The sequence below is a fragment of the Cyanistes caeruleus genome, chromosome 8 (assembly GCF_971803275.1).
Source record: "Cyanistes caeruleus chromosome 8, bCyaCae1.hap1.1, whole genome shotgun sequence".
NCBI classification, from domain to species: domain Eukaryota; kingdom Metazoa; phylum Chordata; class Aves; order Passeriformes; family Paridae; genus Cyanistes; species Cyanistes caeruleus.
Window position 1 is genome coordinate 25,920,983 of NC_141708.1, and position 24,562 is coordinate 25,945,544.

The 24,562-nt window shown below is 37.0% G+C and overlaps 1 protein-coding gene across 3 annotated transcripts in view; it reads left to right on the top strand.

The window, feature by feature from the left end:
* NRG3 (neuregulin 3) overlaps positions 1 to 24,562 on the top strand; it is a 395,272-nt gene that overhangs the window by 178,764 nt on the left and 191,946 nt on the right. For all 3 annotated transcript variants that reach the window (XM_086899838.1, XM_086899837.1, XM_086899839.1), the window contains exon 2: positions 13,490 to 13,619. In XM_086899838.1, coding sequence (XP_086755964.1) covers positions 13,490 to 13,619 — 130 coding nt within the window. The remainder of the gene's footprint in view (positions 1 to 13,489; positions 13,620 to 24,562) is intronic.

Sequence of the window (24,562 nt, forward strand, 5' to 3'; positions counted from 1 at the left end):
GAATGAGTTCTTCCAAACCAGGCTTAGATGTTTGGTTAGATGTTAGGGGCTTTCCCCTTTTTAAGAAGTGATGTCAGTAACTTTGGTTTAATGTTGGTCTAATTGGAGAAGAAGCAGTATTATGCTTAAACCCCAGTTTAAAGCAGATTAAATAAAAGTTCCAACGGAATTGTGAAATTAATAGATAAAATAAGTAAATAATTACCAGATTATTAGCAACATACTATACCTGCTATTTATGAACTCAAAGTACCTCACTGTTTAGTGAGTGATACTTTTTCAGCCTTGAGTTCATCCAAGTTACATCTCAGCTATGTAAAATGTAGTCTTACGTAGAGATAGATATTAGGGTTTTTTTTTTGTAATTCTCAGTGTTCTTCCTGAAGGGACCTGTTAGCTGTTTGTGTGGGAAGGTTTTTGTTGAACTTTCTTGATATCCTGAATTTCTAGCATTTTTGTTTGTTAGTTGGTTTTTTTTCAGTTTCCTTCTCCTGCCTTGTATTTTTTGACCCCAGCCTATGTAATTTGTATTTGGAGAAATTATGCTTTAGCACCTGATGGATTTATTGTTTTATTCTTCCTTCATTTTTTCACTCAGCTGCTCATCCTACTTCCTTTCCTGGTATTTTGTCAGAACTTGTACCAATAAAGCAATCTTTGCTCTGGGAAGATTTACTTGGGAGAACAGTAGGGTAGATTGTAAAGGAAATGATCTTTGTTTTCTTAGGAATGGCTAAGAAGCAAGTACATCTCCATGTGAGCAGACAATTGTCTCATGGCTCTCTCATTTATGCACTGAAATTGAACCTGGATAAACTGGATGAACTATTTGTGTCAAGAACCAATTGTGTTTCAATCCACTTAGCCCATTATTTAAAGCCTCACATATTTAAGTATATATTTACATATTGGTATGACCTGGACAACATTACATGAGAATAATTTAAAAAGCAGCATGACTGGAGAAACTAAACATTCATTGGAAGAGGAGGGGGCAAAACACTGTAAAGAGTATTTCTGCCTGAACTTCTTTGCACAAACCTGAAATGGGATCTTTTAGAAGAATTTATTAGTGATAGGGTTCATCTCCTGTGAACTTCTGACAGCGATTACTGAAGCATTTTGAAACTAGCTTATCTGATTTATCAGCTGATTTTTTTTTTGTGGTCTCTTCCACCCTTCCAAGAGTAGCAGTTGTGCTTTCCAGAGGATATTACTAGGATTTTTACTGCTGCTGCTGCCAAAGATCTTCTGGCACGAAATCACTGTCTGAGTCAGCTTTGTAACATGACAAATTCAGAGGCAGCTGCAGTAGTGATAAGTTTGCTGCCTAGTGGGCAGCTTCTGAGTAGACAATAAATCTCCTACTAGTTATAAAATGTCATTAAAATGGCCTAACAAAATAATGATTGTGAAATAGTGTGCTTATTATTCTGGTTAGCAGGTTGAAAGATGTATAAGTGGTCTAAGTTAGAACAGTTATTCAGTTGTTGTATATAGCTGCTTTAAAAATTAGAAGCCATCAGAAGAGGATAATGCAGTTTTCCTGTTATCTTTTCTCACCCAGTTGTTAATTGCTCATATTGTACTCTCATATTTCAGTGATCACATCTGTTGCTTGTATATGTGTTTTTCTCCAATGTGGTGGCACTAGAGCAGTGTATGTGATGCATTTTCCAGTGGAGAGATTTTACAATGGAATTAGGCTGCCATTGGAGGTGCTCAGTGTTGCATTTCCAGAACTGGACTTCTGTGGTTGTTGTTTTGTAGTTCTATTAGGATTATTAATGCTGCAGTTTGTGAGTTAAACTACTGGTTTAATTGGCTTTTTCTTTTCTGTACTAGTATCTTCAGTCAACCAGAGCCTGCAGTCCTACTTTTTATGTCTAATTATGTTCCATTTCTGTGCCCCAGCCTACATTTAATTTGCACAGAAGTGGAAATGAAGTTGTCAGTGACATCTCGCAATGACTCTCCTCCCCCTTACTTGAGCTATATCAGATGCCAACACTGCTGATTTGTTGAACCTCAAGCTGTTTTGTTTAGCAGTGCAAAGCTGACTGCTTTGCGACCATCAAACCGGTACAGTCAGCCACAAAGTGCTTGTGATATTGCCCAAATTTCTCATGGGTAAAGGTAGGAGATATTTCAGTTTCCATTCTATACTGGCTTTATCTGAGTAATGAAACAAGGATGCAACTTCAGTATGTGAAATTTCATGTTCTCTGCTACCTAACACTGGTAGATAACTTAGGTTAACATGGATTTGATTCAGGGAAGCTGAGGAATGTTTTCTATTTCGAGGCTAGTTTTGTTGCAAGATGGATGCTACAATTGTGCTTAGTCTGTATTATCTTAATCAATTAATTGCAGAGTGGAGAGGACTGAAGGGTGAGAAAGCATCTTATTGCTTCTCAGAGCAAGAAGAAAAGCTGCTACAGATGTTTCATTCTTCTACTTTCCTAATGTGAAAGAGGGGAAAATAGAGAATATCATGAAACGTTGCTACAGCCCAAATTTGTGGATGCTATTTTAACATCGCCTTTATCCTTTTTAACAGTCAAGTAGTGGTGGCTTTGTTCTGTCATGCTGTTTTTGTTGTAACTTAAAGTGTGAAGATTGAGGTTTGTGTAGCACTGAATTTACACTGCCAGAAGCCCACCCTGCAGACCTCGTGAGTTTGTGCAGCATTGGAGGGGAAAACTGACCACTGAATTTATTTATCCCCCAACTACACTGCTTCCTCAGGTACATAAAATTGGAGGGTTGGTAGGATTTTCTGCATTGGTTTGGTTTTTTGTAAGCTCTAATTTAAAAGCATATATAATAGTTTTCCTAAAAAAAGTTTAAAGATGGGAAGGCAAAGCATAAGAACTACAAAGTTTGTTTAGTCATTAATGAATAGAAAATTAACCTGAGTGTTTCTGAGAAATTTTAAATTCTAGTTAGTGTTAGTTACCAAGGACGAATTTTTTCTTCATGATTTTCAGTGGAATTAAGTAATTACTGGAATGTTATTAATCACAGCTTCCACAACTATTTTGTTGAAGGATACACTGCACAGTCTGATTCAGTTATGTAAAACCAAGAAACCATAACTCACACCAAAACAAGCGGATTCTACTGAAAACAGCAGGGTATGTTTACTGCTTGCCTGCAGTGATGCTTCAGTCACTCAGAAATGATTAAGGAGGAGTGCTACAATGTCCAGGAAGCTCTGGCAGCTGGAATTGCTGGTGAGATGCACCTCAGGGTGCCACTGTGTCAGCCCAGAGGTGCCTGGCAGTGACAGGTGAGTTCTGTGGCTGATGGTGACCAGGGAACTACTGGAAAAGGGGTAGATTGGTGGGGTGTTAGATATTTTTATGAGTCACTGAATAAATGCAGATGCTAAGGCTTGAATGCTTTGTGTGCTACTGGTGCTCAGGTCTCAGAAGGAGTTGGGAGAACTTGAAAGACATAGGGAAGAGGGACAATAACTTATTTACTAGCTTGCTGTCACTGTTAAAAGACTGAATTGTATGTATTCTCTTGATGGTTGTGGAAGGACATAACTGCTGTAGAGATTATTAAATGTGGAAGACAAATAGGTTAGACTTTTTTTTTATGTGGCTACCTTTGGTGTTAATTAAGTTTCTGATGCTTCATAATCTTCTTGGTGGCATTATATAAAAGAGCTGTGTGCATGTTTCCCTTACCTGCCAGTGAGCCATCCTCTAAACAACCTCCACATGGGAAGAAAATACATACTAACTTTTAATTTGATGCTAAAACGAATGAATTAAACACACTGAAATGGGAAATGCAGATTTTAACTATTAATTACATCTCCTGAAACTCCATAATCAAGCACTTAGTTGATAACATGAAAGATGCTATGATACTTTGCTCAGGGTGAGTATGGTGACAGGTTATAAAATTAGAACTGTAGAGCACATTGGGTGTAGGAGCATTTATGTGCTTCCAAATTCAGCTTTACAGTGTTGTGGCTTGTGGACACTGAGGTGAAAAACAGGAGCCCCAACAGAATACTGTTTGTGGTGGTGATGGTCCCAAGAGAAATTTCAGAGAGCATTAGACTTTGTCTTCATGAAAGCGTCTGTCTTACAGTCCCAAACTCTTTGTCTTCCCTTTGCTCCTTGCTTTACCACTAACAAGAAAATGTGTACTCATTTGTTGCTCTAAGGCTGTGTCTTCCTTAATATTAAGCAACCAGCCAAGAAGTTTCAATTTTTAAACTTTTGTACCAACATAATATTTTCAGTTGCAGGAAATGCAGCATAAAAATCTGTTTCACTTAATAGGTGACGACTTAGATTTGTATCAAGGATGTCAAACTCATAATTCTGTGTTAAATTGAACATCAGAGGGGGATGTGTGATTTGAATGCAAGTCAAGGGCCAAGGATTCCTGAAATAGAAAAAATCATGTCTGTATTATTCTGTGAAATATTGCAGAGTATTTACCTTTGATGTCTCTGGTCAAACTCAGCCCAACCTGGGTTTTGTTGACTCCAGTCTGATTTCTGAAGCTGTAGCAGCCCACTGAGAACCTCATTATGCAGCACTTCCTTACCACAGTTGACTGACTCTTGGCTGTGCCGAAGCAGTGTGTGTGTAAATTAAAAAGCTGTATGTGATTTACCTAATTGCTGGCACTGGAAAATGCTGGCCAATAAAGCTGAGCAGTTTGTTGTTGTGTGCTGGTAGTAAAGACAAGGGGATTTGCAGTGTGTGAACTGACAGTGCCACGTCAAAAACAGATGGGAAATTGTTCTCCTTACCTGAGAAAGAGAATAAAAGAAATCCTGTGATGTAATCCATACACAAGGACAGAGCAGTGCAGAATGAGGGAGCTGTTGCAAAGACACTTTGCTTTCTCATGCCCATCCCCTTTCTGTTCTGGAAGACTGAATTTAAAGAAATAAAGTGAGGAAATGAGATTTAAAAAAATAGAGCATAATGTAGACTATATGGGTTTCTTTATGAAAGGAGATGTGGAGATTAATGTTAATGTTTCATAGCCTGACTTTGCATGTCCACACAACAAGGATGTCAGAATTATAAATGAAGTAATGAATAAATTTTAGATTGCATGCCTTGGAAATATGCAGAAGCTTAGAGTTAAAATAGCTTTTTTTATTTCCCTTGTTTCTAGTCAATGTACTGTTTGACCTATTTCAATTCCTTGGAGAAAGAGCATCACTGCCAGTCAAACAACCTTCTCTCATCTTTTTGATAATTAGTATTTTTGCATTAAAGCATTAAGTGTTTCCCCATATAACTAGAAGAATTTCTTCATCCCATTAGGTAGCTCCCTCTAAGCCTACAGTACCTTGACGGTGGCTGTAAGAAGTGATTTATTAAACGTTGAAAACACAGTGCTGGGTAGTCCCTGTACAACTTTACAAAGGAAATGGTAAATGATCCAGAGAAACTATAAACCTCAGAGCATAGATCAGGCCCAGGCAGCCCAGCCTTGTCAGCACTGTTACCATTTTCCCTTTGCCACTGCTTACTATAAAATGTATAAAATGACCCAGTACTCTGTTAACAGAAGAACTGTCCCATACCATAGTGTGTAAAGATGTGCAGATACAGATTGTTACAGATCTGGGATTGACAAGGTGTTGCTGCTCAGTGAGGACACTTGCCACCTACCATTAGTGATAAGACTTTGTCAATTCTAGCATTTCTTTAGCAAGAGCTGGGCAAGCTAAATCCCCTGTATGCTTTAAACAGAGATATTTGCCTTCCAGATCTAAGATTTTTTTCATTCCTTTACTCTCCTCTGGTCCTTGCATCTTAACTCCCACCCCCACACAGTGTTTCACAGGCAGAGGGAGAAAGAAGACAGCTGTGATATAAGAAATAAAAAGATTTGGAGGACTGTTAATTGGGCTTTTTACTACGTGTAACAATAATTGTAACACTACTTTTATACTCATGTTGTAGCAGTACTGAATTATTTAGGTCATTTAGTTTTTTGTATCTTCTTCTTGATTTGATTCAGTAGATTTCACATAAGGTAAAATTTTGCTTGTTCTTTTTTTATTTTATTTTTTTTTATTATTTCAGAGTGCTGGTGATTGCAGATATCACAGATGTGTGCTATATCTGTTTTCTTCTAGCCTCTTTTAACCTACACAGAAATTTCTGTTTCAGGGTGTCCCTCCTAAATTTTGCTTGCACCTCTTGAAAAATATTTTTTTAAAATATTAAAAAATATTTTATTTTGTTTTTCAAGTTAATTTACTGTTTTGCTTTTATGCTCCAGAGTCACTTAACAGTATTTCAGTTTCTCCATCTATTGGAGGTCATTTCCTAGAGCCATTTTGATATCCTCAAGAGGGTGCCCCTTTTTTGGTGCAGTGGTGCCATCCAGTCTCTTTTGATGTCTCCAGAGATGCCAGGAGCTGGGATGGGTGGGAGTGCAGGGGTCCAAGAAAAGAGAAGCCCTGGTGTGGGTGATGGATCCGCTTCTGGCACAATCTCTAAGTGCTGCTTCTCCACTGATTTCCTCTATCAGCTTCTTCTAGGTCAATTAATAAGTCACACTGAAGGCTAAGTGAATGTATCTGACTGACAAAAGCACTTGTACCTAGAGAGCCCATCAGAACTGTCATAACTCAGTTTTGGAATAATTCTTCACTTTGAGCTCTAAAACCTTTCAGAGTCTTAGTCACTTCTGTTTCTTTGGCTCCTAGACACCGAGTTTCTGACCCTTTGTGTCTCACAGGGCTCTCTGAGTCATTTCCCCTTTGTTCAGCTTTCCCTGGCTTCAGTCTGAGCAGCAGAGGAGAATGCAGGCCCTGATGTGCAAATTGCCCGTACAGAGATGAATTTCAGTGGTGTTTAGGGTTCAGCACTGAAGTTCTGACAGATGTGATCACATATTATGTTTCAAAGCGATACTGGCATTATTTCCTTTTCTGCTTTTGAGTTTGTTGTGACAAAGCTTTAGGTGGGCATCTTTTTGTGCATTCCCTTTAGAACTAAGGCTTGGTTAGTTTAATTTTTTTTCTTAAGTCATGAAAGTAAGGGGCTAATTTTAGATTTCAGATTTCTTTGCATAAAGTAAATAACACATGATATTTTCGAAAAACGCAGTAGTAACTTGAAGATGCTTCCATATGTTTTTCAAGATAATTCTTGTGTACAGTGATTTCAAGCTGCAAAAACATTTAGACAATATGAACAACAAGGTCAAGCTTAAAGAATTAATTTAGGAGTTGCTGACAAGGGAGCATGTGTGATTTTTGGAGAGATGATTGTCTCTACTATCTTCTTCAGGAAGCATTCTGTGTTTTCTCTGCAGTTGTGCGTGTGATGCTGTGCTCTGGTGAGGAAAGCAGTTTGTTTGAGGGTGTGCTGGTTTGGAGGGACAGAGAAATGTTTCAGAGGAATGTGCTGGTTGAGTTGATATCACATGAGCTTTCTTATGTAATCCTCAGAGTGAAATGCAAAGGGAAGACATGGGGCTGTCTCTGATAACAATTCCAGCTCCCCCCAGGCTGATGGGAGGGCAGCACCTGTAAATGAATTTGTTTCCATGCACTGGCTGCCTTGTCAATTTGCTGCTAAATTACACTGATTTGTCCCTTTAAATCTGAAGGATAATAGAAAATATTAAATTATATTATATAGATAATATAATATAAAATATAATAAAATATTAATAATGTTTAATAATAGATAGTCTATAAGCTAGAATAGATCACAGAAAAGTTTCAGTGAGTCCCTTATCCATAGCAGAACTTTGCTTTATGTCATGATGTGATCAAAGCTTCTAAACTGTTATTGGATCCAATAAAATTTTCTCTGGCACAGAAATGGTTAAGGGGTAGCTTTTTGAATAAACCCCATGCAGAACTCTATTGTTTCTTTATACAAAACTGCCGCTCTAAATGCAAAAAAACCCTTTTTCTATTCTTAATTAAGCTTTTGGTTTTAATAATATATAAATAAATGCAAAAGAATTCAAGTAAGTTCAGAACAAGAAGCCTGTTATTATTTTAAAAACCTGAAGTTTTCTTTTTTTTTTCTTTTTTTAATTTTCATCATTTCTTACTAGAATTTTTAAATTTAATTATTCCAGCAGGTCCATGGCTAATGCCAGCTATTGTTGAGGTAGCACTGACGAAGCAAAGATCTCTGCTTTGCATTAAAAATGGCTATGTCTAGATGTTTCCTTTGTAAATATCAACAGCTTAAGAAAGAGCTGCCATCAGCTAAGGCAATATCAAAATAAATACTAAATATTTATGTTTTCCCTTCCTTCTACCTTAATGAATATCTTCCTAGGTGAGCATCTCACATGTTAATCTCCCTATTTTGGGTACATTTTGTTATCAGTCTTGTTGGTACTGTTCCCTTTCTTTCCTCCTTTTCTCCTACTGTTTCCAGCAAATCTCTCTTATCTTGACCTGTGATTTTTGCCTTTTGTGTTTCTAACTGGAGAGGGAACAGGGCAAGCACTGAACTGGGAAATACCCTTCCTAAACCATGACACATCTAAGAGCACAGCAATAAAAATTTTAGGTTCTATGTTTTTTAAGGTTCAGTAGGTGACTAAACAAAATCACTTATAAGCTATTCTGTGTGTAAGATTGATTTTTTTTTTTTTTTTCAAGACTCTTTCTAGTTAGGGCTAGCACACATAATTCTGAGATATCAGGAGAGAAGCACTAGATGACCCTATAGGAACTTCAGGGAACTCTGCTTATACTGAATCATTGTAAATATTTTAGCACTGACTTCACTGAACACAAAATTTAACTCCCTATATGCTATTTACTGACTTTTTAGGCTGCTTTCTTTGTGGAATGCAGTAGTGATACAAGAATGTGTTATCAAAAATATATTTTTGTTGTAGGGATTTCTTGAGAAGGTATTTTTTTGATAACTAGAGTTGTATTTTCAGAGGAACTTTACTAACTTGTATCTGGCTAATTTTTTGCAATGCATTTAGATATGGGAAGAAGGATTTAAAATAAGCATCTTGCTTTTTTAGTGCCTTAGTAAGTGCTGGTTCTATGGGAAATGATCAGTTATAAATGGATAAAAAGATAAAGGAAAAGCCAGTTTTGGTACTGAATCTGTAAAGCTGGTAATACCCAGTGGTATATGGGTATAAATATAAATATGCAGCATTTTAAAAAGTCTTCCAGTGTGTGAGCTCTGGTGTTAAAATAAATCATGTCTTAATATTCCTTGGTGGAAATGCACCAAGCATTTGTCTTACCTGTGTTAATGACTCTGTAGCTGCAGAGTTTGGGTGCCTGTCTGCTGGTCACAAAAGTCATACAAGGCTTTCCCATCTCTTGTTCTCCTGGGTCATTTTTCTCCCTACAGCAGCTAATGTTGTCTGCCTGGAAAAAAAAATGTTTACAGTGCGAGGGCCATGGAGTGTGGGTTTCATTTAAAGCTAGCAGAGGAAACTTGCTTTGTTCCAGATGTAAGCAGCAAAATCCATTTCTGAAGCTGGAATGCTGCAGGACAGATGTGATGGATGGGGATGGCTGCTGCTGCAATCTGTGCAGAAGCAGCTGCCCTGAATGCTGCTGCTTCCCAGGATATTTTAAATCCTGCATTCTTCCTTTTCCTGCATTTTTCCCTGGAGGTTACAGGTTTATCAATACCAGGGCACAGTATTGGAAACACTGAATGTGGTAGCCTTGAAGGAGCAAATAGCATTTCTATTTTGCTATTTCTAACCATATCATGCCTTGAAGATCACTCAGAAAATCAGCTATAATGAGCCATCCTGTACGTATAAGTGCAATGACATCTATTAATGAGACAAGAACACAACTTCACTAACACTATTTTAGTCTGTTTTAAACCTAAACGAAATAAAATAGTGTCTGTGTTCTTCCTACTGATTTTTTTCAACAGTCCCAAAGACTGAATTTTTTTAGAAACCAACTCTATGTTTATAAATAAGAGTTCTAAAGCCTTTCTTTGAAATGTGAATGGAATTAATTTGATTAAACAGTAACTGGGAGTTGGCAATGTTACATCCATTTTTGGAGTGTGGGAGTCATGCGTAAACCTTTGCTGATACAGTAAGGCAAGAGAAAAGAATAAGATAAATATAAATAAGTTTTTTATTCCAACTTAGTTGGAAGGATTCCAGCAGAAATCAATATACCCTGCTGCTTTTGCATGAAACACCTGGACACATGGCAGTTAAAAAAATGAAAAAATACCTTAAGGAATATGCTCTGAATTCAGGGACATCTGAATGCTTCACAGAAATTCCCCTCTGTTGCTCATAAATGTTTGGGACTGTAACCACATTCAAAAACTAAAAATAAATTAAGGAGCTGGATTATTAAATTTTTTGAATTCCTAGGTTTTATTAATTCTTTTAATAAATAATAAAAGGGTCAAACATCACAATACAATGTTGTTTATTTACCAGGCTTCTGAAGCTATGAAGGACAATTCCACCGTGGAAAAGTCAATTCAGTATTTGGTTAGGTGTAAAATAAAACAAGAGACAATAGGATTTATTTTTTATTAGATAAAGAATCAGGAAAACTATAGTCTCTACAGTGTTTTCTGCTGGTTTGTACTTTCTGCAGTTATGTTTAGAACCAGTTTTTAGGTTTTGTTTTTATCAATATTTAATGAAGCTGTAGCAGAGTTTGTGAATGCACCATAAAATAACAGCAGGATTGTGACTTTCATGAAAGTCATGTGTGGGATATGTGAGTTATCTCCAGCAGGAAGTACCCAGCAGCACCAGGGATACTGAGGATGTCAATTAGTGGCCCAGCTTTGGAATATTGGTGGACCTTTGAGCTCCAGCACCTGATCTCTGCAGCCGGGAGATCTGTGCACAGCTCAGCTCTACAAAGTGTTCCTGTGCATCAATCTGCTTAGACTTGCTCAAATATTCCAAACCAGAAAAGACTCTAATTGAAAAGTGACTTTTAATGAGATTATTTATTTTAAAAAAACCCCAAAAAACCCCAATTACCAACTCTTGAGTAGTTTTCAGCATTAAGAGTGCAGTCCAAGGCTGCCATAAGGAGCTGCTAGCATCATTGCCTACAACTGTTGTACTTAATTTGACAGGTGAGGGACCAAACACAAAAGAAAAGCTTGAGACTCAAGATTGTGTCCAAGTGGAAAAAATGAAGTACTGCAACTTACGCACATTTATAAGTAAAACACAAGGGTTGATTAATATTAAATAGAGGAATAATTAAAATAAAGCAGAACAAAACTTCTAAAGAATATATTTAATCTAAAACTTTAAAATGCTGACCTCGACAAGGTGTTCTTGATTTAATTGTGGTGGAAGAGGAGTCTCCTGCACTTCAAAAGCCGTGCTCTGAGAATTCACTGCGTCACTGCCCCAGCTCTGTGATGGTGCCCATCTCCCTCCTTTTGCTCGTGTCCTTTGGGAACACCTCCCGTTCCTTTGCTCTGGGTATTGCAGCTGCCTTCATAAAGGTGTTTGCACAGATTGTTTCTGCAGAGCAGGCTGACAAATGCAAGTGTTCTGTTCCCTAAAGCTGGATCAAGCTGAGTTTCTGCTCATGAAACAGTTTTACTTACCTTTTGTAATGATCACGAATGCTTTCAAATAATGTTACCTCCAGTTTTCCATATTTAAAGGGGGTAGAAATATAACTGGTTACTCAGGTTTATAGTTATTTTTTGCCTAATTAAGTTTTAAATGGTCATTTTAGTGGTCCTGAGTAAAACTGGCCTTAAAAAGTACCTGGGATACCTCTTTTCTATGTGAGGATTATTTTTTTTTTTTTACATTAAAGCTGATCATTCTTGACATGTCAACAGTGAGATGTTAGTCACTGTTTGCATCTATATAACATCTTGTATTGTCTCCAAAATTCAACTTGATACATTTCAGTTCAGGGTTTGCTTGCAATCATTAAAAACATAGTTTCTATTTAGCCTGCATCTTTTTTCTAAGTGCTGCTACTGGGGACAGTGGCATGGCCTTTTGTTCTGAATCTGTAAAAACATTTGAGGTAAGACTGTTAGAGTTTATTCCCAGGATTTTTTCTTCTCTCCACTGAGAACACTAAACTACAACATTTGCTCTCTGGAGAGTAAAAATAAAAAAAAGTGTTGCATACAAAGAATAGGGTGTGGTTTTTCTTATTATTTTCAAATGTGTTTTATTCATCTTTTGTCATTTAGTCTGCATAGAAGGAAAACTTGTAGAGGTGTTTTTTTTTTAAATATCCTGAGAACAAAAAAAGTTACTTGGACAATTGTTTGGGGTTATCTGAATTTTCTTGCAGTACTCTAGTTACAGGTGTCCTGTGGTTCGGTATTTTGGTTTTCAGCTTTGCTGTCAGTTTGGTGGATATTTACCTTGTATTGAGTTATGAGCAAAACCAGGTTAAAGTGTTTGCAAAACTTTGAGTTTGCAAGGTTCTATGTCTGTTGAGCACTGCTTAATTTATCAGATAACAGGCAACTTAATATTTTGTGATAGGCTGTATGGCATACAGTGAAATGTTCTCTTACTATTTCAGTATATATCTGCTCCTGCAAAGTGATTAGGAATTTAAACTTTTTGAATTAAGATTGAATATGAAGATTAAACCATGGCTCTGTGGGAATCATAGTCTATTTTGAAAATCACATTTCGTTAGACAAAAACCTTGTTGTAGTGAAGAAAAATAAAATATGTGTCAGTCAGGCATCTTCCTCTGAAAATTTCACTTTATTGTTGATCAATCTAACTGGATTGGAAAGGTTAAAGAGATTTATTAAAAGACAGGAATGATAGTTCACCCTGACATACTGTCAGTCTATTCCAAATCTAATTATCTAACTAAATATTCCAAAGGTGCAGCCAACAGTTCTGCCTGTAATCTGTAGGCTGTTAGGCCTTAAACTGTGTTTATGGAGTGGATTTATATACACCTACAGACGATTGTGAAATGACACAATCTCTGGCTCATTGCTTGTGTTTGAGTCTTAGGCTGGTTTTTTGTGACTGGTGAATCAAATTAGTGCTGACCTTGGGTATTTGGCTTTTCTCTTTCCCTGTAGTGGGTTTTATTTTTGTATTCTTTTTTAAATTTACACTGTATTAACTACTTTCGCTTGGTTTTTATGAAAAAAAATTTGTATCTTATTTTGAACCATATTTTGTTGTAGTAAATATGAGAATATTGTTCTGGTTAAAGGACACAAAGTAGGTGTTGTTACATTTTAGCAGGGAAACCTTGGGAATTGGAAGTGGTTGAGATTATACTCCAACTTTGCTCCAGTCTGGTTTGTTTTTCTGCAAGTGTTTCTTGTGACTCTTCTAAGAAACCTGTTTGCAAATAATGCTGCAGTCAAACAGAGCTTCACATTCCCTGTGCTTTTCATTTCTTTTACTCTGGGTTTGGTGTTACTGAGACCAGGATGATCAAATTTATTTGACATGTACTGTAGGAACATCCAATATTTATCCTTACAGCATTTCTCTCCTTTCCTTGCTGTCTCCTCAGACACTACAACGTATTCCACGGAGCGATCTGAGCACTTTAAGCCATGCAAAGACAAGGACCTTGCATATTGTCTCAACGAAGGGGAATGCTTTGTGATCGAAACCCTAACGGGATCCCACAAACACTGCCGGTAAGTCACCTTTTTAAAACGGCCAGAAAGTGCCAGACAAGTCTTCTGGCTGAGGGAGGAAGCATTAAAAAAAATAAGGAAACACTCAGAATGCTGTAGAGCAGTGGAATGTTTTTCTCTAATTTTACTGCATGCCTCACAGCTGGTGGCTTTTTTTTAATAGTCTGTGATAATCATATGTAGAAATATGTAAATAGCAACATTTTGATCTTTCCATAGATAAGAAAAATCTTCAATATTATATTTTCTAATCATACAAACATGCAAGGATTAATGTTTCATTTTGTTGCCTTTTTTACATATTAAAGTCCTATACGTCCCTACATACCAGAAGCATTCCTTTATTTTGGGTACTCCAGCTAGAGTATTAGAAAACAGCTGTATGTGCTGTTAATTGAGAGAGAGGAAGGGCTGGTAGTTTTAAGAATTAGAGGTTTTTTAAGTTTAATTACTGAAAGATAGAATGGACTATGATAGCCATTTCAATCTGCTCTATAGCTGTTGTACACTTTTATACCCCTGAACTTCTGCTATTATGCAAGGCCATCCTGAGTGTATTGTAAAGAATACCAGAAAAGAAGCCCAGATCTATTATTATTATTAGTAGTAGTAGTAGTAGTATGTCATAGAGGGCAGTAAAAAGGAGTTATATGCAGAAGGAATTCTGCAATATCTTCCTAAAGATGAGGATTTTAACACACATACCCACCAGACCCCCAAATTATTTAAGCAATCTTTTAAACAGAAGAACGGGTTTTCATTTTGCACTGCTTGTGATGTAATTTACTCATGAGATACTGTGCATAGCATACAAAAGGTGTATCTGAGACACTCACGTGCCCAAGTTCTGATCTGAAGATCTAAATGTGTGGAGAACTCTAACATAAATAATAAAAAGTGTCAGAGGACAGAAGATTTCCTGAAGGATCTGGGACTTGAATTAAGTCCCAATAAAAGTAGAAAAAAAAAAAAAAAATGTTGCAAAGTCAAATGTGCCTGGCTTGAAAATGGAAATTAATGAATTTAAAGATTGATGAAATTCTGCTTATTATCAGAAGAATATTTCTGAGATTTTCACTTTTTTATACAGTACTGGTGACTTTTGACATTCAGTTGTGTATGGTTCAGTGGTCATACATTTCTCCTCTTTATGCTTTTGTGTGGCATGCCTAAATTAAATATTATGATTCATTTATTGTGGAATATTGATGTCTTTTTCTACTTCCATCATAATAGTACACTGGTATTTTTTTTTTTTTTTCTCAAAGCACTTGAGGTTTTTTTATCTTTCTTAAAAATTTCATAAGCTGTTAAGGGAATTATATCACTCAATTATTCAAGTATTTTTCATTGTCAGAATATTCAAGCAGAACAAAAATGCTATAAAATAGCAGAGAAAAATGGATATATATGAGAATTTTTAAATTGGCTAATAAATTATTAGCTAATCTCTTTAAACAGACTGGTTTTGTAAACTGTGGATTAAATTTTTAAAAATTTGCAGGAGATATCTCTTAAATGATGCATTTGGTGTTTGGTTTTTTTTTTTTTTTTTTCGGTTGGTTTGTTTGACTTTCAGGATCTTTCCTATTGTCTTTGCCAGATTCTCATTTATTTCCTATGATTCTGGCAGTGCAGCCTATGCTGCAAAATGGTTAGAAGTTTTCCACCCAATGAGGCAGAATGTTGACTTTCCATTCTTTCCAGCAGAGTGAATCTTTTCCATCACCTTCCCTGTGTTATCCTTCCATAGGGAAGCACCAATACCTCTGGGACCCTCTTGGCTCCCATGTGTTTGAGGGTTCTGTTGCTTATACAAGTTCCAGGCACTGGCACATTCTCTGGGAATTAAACATCCTTTTTTATGGTGGGTACTTGGAATGGTACAACACCAAAAAAACTGTGAAAGGCAACAGTTTCCATTTAGTAAAAGAAGATACATTTTAAAATTTAAAGAGTGATTAGTTGTAGTACTTCGTTTAGTTTTGTGAGGACCTTCAAGCATCTTCCATACTGCAAGCAGCAACTTGTGCAGAATCACTTTTATACTGATAGGTTTGTCATTAAGGGAGAGAAACCTTTAAATTTGACCCTTAAATGCTATATCCCTGCCTCGGTAGACTGAGTGTGTCTTTGTCAGGGTCAGTGCTGTAATGAGTGGGATGCAGGTGTTTTTCTGACTGTAGCCTCTAACAGTGCTCAGAAATAACAGCCAGAATGTACACATTTAGAAAAATGCAATTCTGATAGACTGTAATTGTCCTCTAACTAGTAAAGAGCAATTTTTTTACTAGGGTTATGGAATTCCCATTGCGATCAGAAAGAATGGTTTGAATACAGAATTATGAGGACTTAAAATGGTGCTTCATTCTTAGAATCAGGCCCCATTGTACATTCTCACTGTGAGAGTGATTTTGCATCTGTTCTGGGAGCAGAGCACCAATTTACTGAAATGGGAATATGCCATGTGGAACAGCTGCAGACAGAGGACCTTGAATGAGCAAAAAAGTTTCATCCCACTTGCTCAGGTTGGAAGGGTATTAGAGGATGATATTCTTAGGGAGCTGTGCAGTAGCGTGTGCACATCTAAGGATGAATATGCTAATTATAAAGGGACAAAAAGAGAGATATGGTAGCAATTAACAAATACTTGAGTTACACCTTGGACCTCTTCTGTATCCTCATGACCCATCCTGGCAATGCCAACAGGCTCAGCTGGCAGCTCAAGCACCTTCCAGAGTTATAAACCCCATCATGCTGTTGTTGGGCAGTTGACACGTGTCCATCCTCTGCCTTCTGCTCTCAGTGGTGACACTGGCACTGGGATGCCCTGGAGCACTGGCTCTGGCTCGTGCCTGTTTTGAACCTGCTCTGAACCCACAGCTGTGGGGAGAGGGACTGAGGCACACCCCTTGGCCAAGGGCAGAGGGGAGGCTGTGTTGCAGGAGACCACTGGGAACACTGGAAATGAGGAGGTCAGAAGGAGCCCTGATTGTGGATCTTCCATTCCTGTTCACCTACAGAGGAGTATCCTGAACTCACAGGATTTTAATTTATTTTTTTAAAAACTTAATTCTTTTTATTCTAAACTTAATTCAAATTCTAAAATTCAATTTTTTAGTCAAACTTCTACATTTTACTCACTGTCTCTTGGTGAAAAATTGCCTGGGATGTAAACTGGCAGGAGTTCTCCCGCGTGGTTAGGTAACAAACAAGATCCACTGGATGTTTTGTGCTATTTTAAAGCTGTGACTTCAGTGTTTATTTTTGTGAATGGTTTAACATGAGCTCATTTTAAGGATAGGGTAGGTCATCGGTAGGGAAGCTTCATATTTAGCTTCTCCATATGCTTAAATTTTTTCAATGTTGCCACCTTGAGAATTTAAGCTGAATGGTGAGGGTGCCTTAATTTTTAATTTACACAAAACAAATCAAGCACACAGTCAACTCTGACACATCAGTCTTTAATGGGGTATTACGTAATCCAGGCTTTAAAAAGACCTCAGGTTTTTTTTGTTCAGGTTTTCTTTGTACAATTTTATTTAAAAAACCCCATCACAAGTAATTTTTGGTTTGGTTTGGGGTTTTTTTGCTTTTATGAGTTTGGCTTGTGGAGTTGTCATTTTTGGGCTTTTTTTATGACTTTCTACATTATTTTTTTCTTTTTTAGTCCCCACATTTTCTTTAGATAACCCATTTGGAAATGGAAAACACTGGTTGAGTAAGTGGCTAAAACTTTTGAGGGGAGGATGGTACTTTTAAATTTCTCCTCTGAAAGAAGCCATTAAGACTGTTGTGTATGCTCAGGAAGTCTCAGCTTTGGTGATGAACTCTGATGTACTCTTTATAGATTTGAGTATGTTGGATGAGATATTCCTTTCATCCTGTCTTCCTGTCCTTCAAGCAACAGAAAGCCTGAATAAGTTTCTAACGATGGGGAATGAAAGAATGGACTCACAAATGTACAATAAACAAAACTTCTTTCCCAGCTGACCAAATTACAGCAGGTTATGCATCAGCATCTGAAGTGTGCTACTGTGGTTACAATCCCAGAGTTTTCAGATTTCATTGGACAGTCTGTTTTTGATTCATACATGCTGTTCTGGTGAATTCTGAGCTGGGTGATCTTGCTCATATTTATGCATAAATTTTCCATTTTTACATTTTGTTGATTAAAAAATGATACCAGCATTTCTCAGCTTTGTTTAAAATCTGTCATGGGAGCAGAAGGATTGAATCCCCATTTAATGAAAATCCAGTTTGGATAAATGTTTATATACTGTCAGGTTTTATTGTGAATCTTCTGCATAATAGTAACTGTAATCCAGGCATAGCCCTTGCTGTCAGTAAAAGCAGGAGAAAGGGATCAAACAGATGGGACTTTAGAAAAATTCTGAGCGTGGCATATGATACGTGCACTTAACCATAAGTTAAAAATCTAAAAAGCTAAGAATATAATTTCCCTGATTTAGTTACATGGCTTGTTTTCCAGGCTTTGACAGTCTGACCTAGGTGTTTTAAAATACCAGCTACTCCATTTTGTGCATTCCCCCATCTTGTATTATGCTGACACTTTTCCAGAATGCAAGCCCAGGAAATTATTTGCTATTGAATAGCATTGAATACATTAAAGAATCTCACTCATGTCATAATATTCCAGGCATAGTTTCATCAAAATAATCCACTGCGTTAAGATGACAATGTCACATACAGCTACAAACTTTTAAAGGAGGAAGAAGGCTGTGCTTGGAATTTAGGATATTTTCAATGTCAAGGGCAGTCAACAGAGCTCCTGTTTTGAAAATTATTGTCTTATGAGCATTGCTGGAGCACATATCTAATTATATTTGTGTAGTTGCATGCACCATCTTCTGGAATGCCTCCACCTTTACTTTCATGTTTACTTTGGAAAGCCTGAAGCAAAGTTGAAATACCAAGTTAGGTATCTGTAAGCTGTTGTTCAGTAACTTTAATATAGATACCCCTTTGTGTTATTCCTCCACCACCTGTTTATTCAGCAGTGCTCTCACAAGCCGTGGTTGCCTTCAGCACTGTGATTGCTTTTTTAGCTCAGGTGCAATGGCTGGCTCACCTAAAGTGTTGTGCCTGGTTCCTCCTTTTCCAGACTCAGCCTGTAAGAGGTCAGGAAGCTGGAATGCTGGCCAAGAGGTCTGTTACAGGGAGGGAATGTTCCCAGGGCAGCATCACCTCACCCATGTTCATTTACTACAGGCAGCACTTGGAATAGACAAATTAAAACCTTCACTGCCTTGATATACTAATATCATCTACAATGTGACTACCTCTGTCATTTTTTATTGGAAACCATCATGCTTTTCCTGTATAATTTTAGATATTTCTTCTCCTTCACAAAACAAGCAAATAAAAATATCCCAAACAAAGACCAAACTAGAAAACACTCCCCAAACCCAAAGCATTTCTGTGTGCTCTCTTTCAACCTCTTGGCCCTTGAAGTAACAGGAAGAGGTTGCATGGCTTTGTTGTCACATACCTTGTTGTTTTAAACCTTTTCAAATATGAACTGTGGAGAAAAATGCTTTATAAACCTCAAGGTGAAATGGTGTAAAGTCCAAGCTATCTTTAGGACTCATTTGTTACCTAACCTATGTATCTTAACCCTTTTCATATTCTCCAGTCTTACATCATTTCTGTCATTTGGTTTGAATTTTTTTTGCAATTGACATAGAAGCCTTGACTTCTTTTAATTGGATGGAGTTAACTGGAATAAAAACTAAATTATCTGGTCCAAATAACAAATTTCACCTATATAAAATCAGTACTTTTTCAGTTATCCCTATTCTTTTTCTAACAGTCTGCTGAAATTAAGCCCCTTCAAGTCTGATAAGATGGTATAAGAATTCAATAAATAACAAACAGGTTTTTAAATGTAAATTAAGTCTTTTAACATCCTCCCCAGATGCAATAGTGCAGGAACACATTATATGATATTCACATGAAACACAAGAACATCTGATTCATGCTTTCATAATTTTACATTCAGAAGATAGAGACTCTTGAGAAATCTTCTTGTCAAAGTACTTTAATTATTGATTAATTTTGACAGTATCAACACTCCATTTTACAGTGCTTTTTATTTACAGATTTTCCCTACAACTTCTGCTGAAACTTCTATGGTAGCAAATACTTTCAGCTTGCAGAATGCATACACCAATTTAAAAGTCCTGTGAAATCCAGTTACTTTCAAATAGCTGCAGAATTAAGGGTTTTAATGCAGCAGTATAATAGTGTTCATATCAAATGTCCTGACAGATATTTTCCTTGATGTGTTTGCAGAAGTTCACCCTTCACATGTTTAAGTTTTGGGCTACTGTGTTAAACCAGTGTTTATTTCAGTTGTCGCCCTTCAAGTGGTATCATTCCATCACACAGCTCTGCTCACCAGAGGTCACTGGCTAAACATCTATTATTCATTTATCCCTCTAAAACATCTTCTGAAAACAGTTTTGTGTTAGTTTTATTGTTTGTGGGTGGATAAATTAATTTAGCAGTAAGAAGAAATACAGAATGAAAGAAAGCTTTGTGTTTAATGAAAGTTTTAAGTTTCTATATCCTGAATTCATAGTATTTCAGGATTTATTTGCTTTCTGTTGAGCACCTTAGGCTATATATTCTAATGCTTTTCCTTTGGAAAAAAAATTGATTACTAACCACTGGGATTTCTTGGCTCCAATTCTATCTTTTGAAATCATGAAATTTATGCACCTGCTTAATGTTATGGTGAAGATGCATTTTTCCAGTGGAAACAATACAGTAAAAGTCATACTACTGTACAGGTAAAATGCATGCCCAAATAATTAAATTACACTCCAATTTAAGAATTTACCTGTGATTCATTCAATTTAAGCAAATATCCATGAAAGCAACATAAAAACCTCAGTTCCATTTTATCTTGTTTGAAGTGCTTATTCAAATTAATATTTTTGAACTAGTTTGAGGAAATAAAGGAGAAATTGTGTAGATGTGCATTCAAAGTTAATGTTGATGCTTAAGAAAATGGGTGTTCTAAACCTGTGTCAGCATGCCGTACTAAAAAGACACAGAATTGATTTCTCTTTCCCAGAATACTGAAGACTAATGTAAATCCATTTTCAGTTAATGTAAAGTATGGGAAAACATAGTTATAGGCTTAGCACATCCCCCTGCTTACATTTCATTTTTTTAAAGCCATGCATCTGTAGTTCAGAGATAATAGCATCAAATTAAGCAGTGTTAATTCTTTCATTTATGTATGTACAGAGTTACTTCCCAGACATAAGAGAGATGTATCCTTTTTTAGAACAACCAGAAATGTGAGTGAAACAAAAATATTTCTGGAAGCTTTAAGTAAACTGTCATCTCTTCCTGGAGTTCTGGAAGAGAAAGAGGCCAAATTCAGCTCCCTTTGGATTTGGCAAGATCCCTTCAGCTGGTTGAATCAAGAGTTGGGCTATAACCTGGAATTTTGGTGGGGAGAAGTGAGAAATGCAGTTGCCAGCTCAGCAACTGAGATGGCTTTTCCTCGAGGCTGCTAATAATGCTTGGATTTCTTCATTTGCCACTTAAGTGGGAGATCAGGGACCAGTGGTGTGCTAACCTTTATTCCCATGTCTCAATATCAAGAATACTTAAATCTGGTGGAACCTTTCAGTTTCATCACCACCTTTTCTTGTGCCTACATGTGTTTCTGAAGCTGTATCTTGCCATCAGTGTGTTTAGCAAGGCATCCTGGTTGTGGTAGCACATCTGCACTTGTAGGGATGAGTCAAATCCATTCTATATAAAACACAGACTTCTATTAAGAAAGTTGATCTGTTGATTGAATAAATTTCCTTTAAACTGCCTCCTGTTTCCTAATTCTAAAGGAAAATAAAGCTGTGACACATACAAAAAGCTGTTACTCAGCACATGCTGTCTGAAACTAAATACAAGATGAAGAGGTACATCCTGAAAATTGGAAAACCCACAAGCTGGTTAAGTCCTTCCACTGCAAAGGGATGTTCTGTCAAATTATAAGAATTAGGGGGTTTTCTCCCCTTATTTCCAAGATCCCAGGGGAAAAAGGTTTTGTTGCTTTTACAGCGCACACAAAGAATTTGTAGAAAAAGAAACCATACCTTAAAATGTGTGGGTGCAAATATTGATGGCATATATTGCATCTGTCTTGAAGCTAACATATGCAAATATTCTGCCATCAAACTCTGCTTTTAAATTAACTTGGAAATGAGTTAGGTTTGTTGTTGTTCTTACCTCCCTTAGGCAAGAAGGAATTTGTGAAGTGCATAATGCAGACATCTGAAATCTCTCATTTAAATTCTCATCCCTGCCAGTGTCTTAAGTACACTGAAAGCAATAGCATTTCCAATCTAATCCTATCTGCAGACATTCTCCCAGAAGATGGGGAAAAAAAATTCACTAGAACAAGAAATAAGCTCTGGACAATTGAGTCCTTTAAATAGAAATATATGCCAACTATATCAAAATGCTAAATACCAGAACTTTAATCCACCAGCACTCTAGATCCATCTAAATGAGAACAAACAAAACCAACCACCTGCTTCCTCTATCCTTTACTGCTAAGAAAGCCCTTCCTGCTATCTCAAATAGGAATAGGGGAAGTGAGGCAAAAATGTGTGGATGCTGTAATGTTGTGTAAAGTGGGGCATCTGAGATTACACAGACAGGTAAAATGTTTTATGTGAGTTTGTACTGAACAGATAAATATTCTGGTTCTTATCCTGTACCTGTTACTGTAGGGTTTGAATTTTAAACTTATTCCTTGAAGTTATTCCAGTGCAGAGGGGTGAACTCCTTAGGCAACCTGCCAACAGTATATAATAAGAAGCAGATTTAGATCAAGTCTCCTCAGAGATAATACCAGGAGCTTGTCATGAAATGCCTTTTGGGCTGTGTTTGTGCCTCATCAGCTGCTTTGTTAGGTTGAAAACCACACTTTTCACAAGAACTGTGCTGGTGAAGAAGCCACTGTGAAAAGCTCAGGGTAATACCTGCACTCTCACTTGGATCAGCAAACAAATCTGAGGTCCAATTCCAAGCACTGCAGATAGCTATCATATCATCATAGATCCTATATAATGATGCCTTGTTAATTAATTAAATGCAAAGGATATTTGATTGGGGAATGAAAAGTTAGAGGTTATCTGTGGAACTTCTCCTGGAAGGAAAGTATCTGCCATAAAGCTATAAAAGTTTATAAACTTTGCATCAGGTGCTGCATATTTCTTAGAAAACAGCAGTACTTGGTCTTTTGGTGAATGTGTACAATCTTTGCAGCAAGCATTTTGTCTGAACCTTTCTTATTTTATGATGCTTTATCCTGACTCCATAAGGAAAATTTATTTTATTTTTTTCAAGCATCTTATAAAAAAAAAAAAAAAAATCTGGAGACTAATACTTTTCTGTATTCTAGATTTTATTAAAAGTTTATTGAGGACAAGGGAAAAAAAATCATGAAGAAATTAAATAAATCCTCAACTTGATGTTGCTGGTCTCAGGAAGATCCTTACAGACAGGCCAGGGTTTTTTTCTCCTTTTTTTTTTTTTTTGGCTAGTTTGAAAAGTAAAATCTAGACTAACAAATACAGTATCTAAAGTGACAGGGGGCTGAAGTTGATGGGATCACTCTGGCAGACTCTTTGAGGCTGCAGAATGGAACTTTGTGTGGGAGCTGCACCTGCCTCAGTCAGGCTGCCCTTTAATTCTGCCCTTCCTCTTTGTGTCCATTCCTTTCCATTTCTCCTCTGTCTTTGGGTCCTTTCTAGCACTGCTCAGGTGACAGTGAGGCTCTGACTTTTGGGTTCCAATCCCATCAGAAATCAAAAGGAGGGCAGTGCAAGGTTCTCCCACGATGGCTGTCCTGGGTGGGACATTCCCAGTGGATTGCCTCCTGGAGGAATTTTCAGCTTTCTGCTTAAATTTATCACTGTGACTCCCAGGAGAGCTTGTGAGAATAACCAAATCCTAAAAATTGAGTTTTTTACTAATCTTATTAGGGAAATACTATCAAAAGCTTGAAACAGACTTTCACCCCCCCACACTCCCTTCAATAGGAAAAGTTTATTTCAAACATCATCTTAATAAATTTGTAAGGTGGGTAACATCAATATAAGGCTGTGGTTGGTGGCTGAGGTTACAGCAGCAGGGTGACAGTGTGCTGATTGTTTTTGAGGACTGGAGGAAGAGATGGAGAATGAGAACTTTGATGAGTCAATATAGACAGAACATGGGAAAATAAAATCATAATTCGATGGATTAAGAAGTCAGCAACAATTACATGAGACCAGCTGCTTCAATATAGAGGTTTTTCCATTTAAGCACCATCAAAGTCTTTGTGGACTGAGGAGAATTACATGGAAAGGAATGCTGTTCATGAATATGTTGTGCTACTTCCATGCTAAATTGCTGCTGTTTCCATGTGACTTGCTAACTCAAAACCAGTGCAGAAATCATTGGGACTTCATGTTGCTGCATTGTCCAGGATCTACATAATTTTGTCTTATTTAGAACAATGATCCTTTTGTTTTGTAAAGCATCCAACATGTTACAAAAGCTACCAGCTCTGTGCACTGAATCAGTTCCTATTAGGAAGCAGCAGCAGAACTTGATGTTGTAGCAGCTCTGGCAGTGCCAGTGTGAGATCCTGATCATGTGTGATGCACAAAGGCTTTGCCAAAATGGACTGAGAAAGCAGAACATGATTCCCAGGCTGCAGTGTTGGTTCAAATCATACAAGATTTTGTCAAGGACTGTTGTAGTTGTGCTTGTCTCCGTTACTTTGGTCATTTTGATCATTCCATTTGGGAAAGAGATGTTTGTCTCATGGGTGTCTATAGAGATGCTAAGTTAATACTGCTGGGTTTATTATTTCTTTTTAGGAGTGGGCTGAGGGTTTACCTCTGTACATT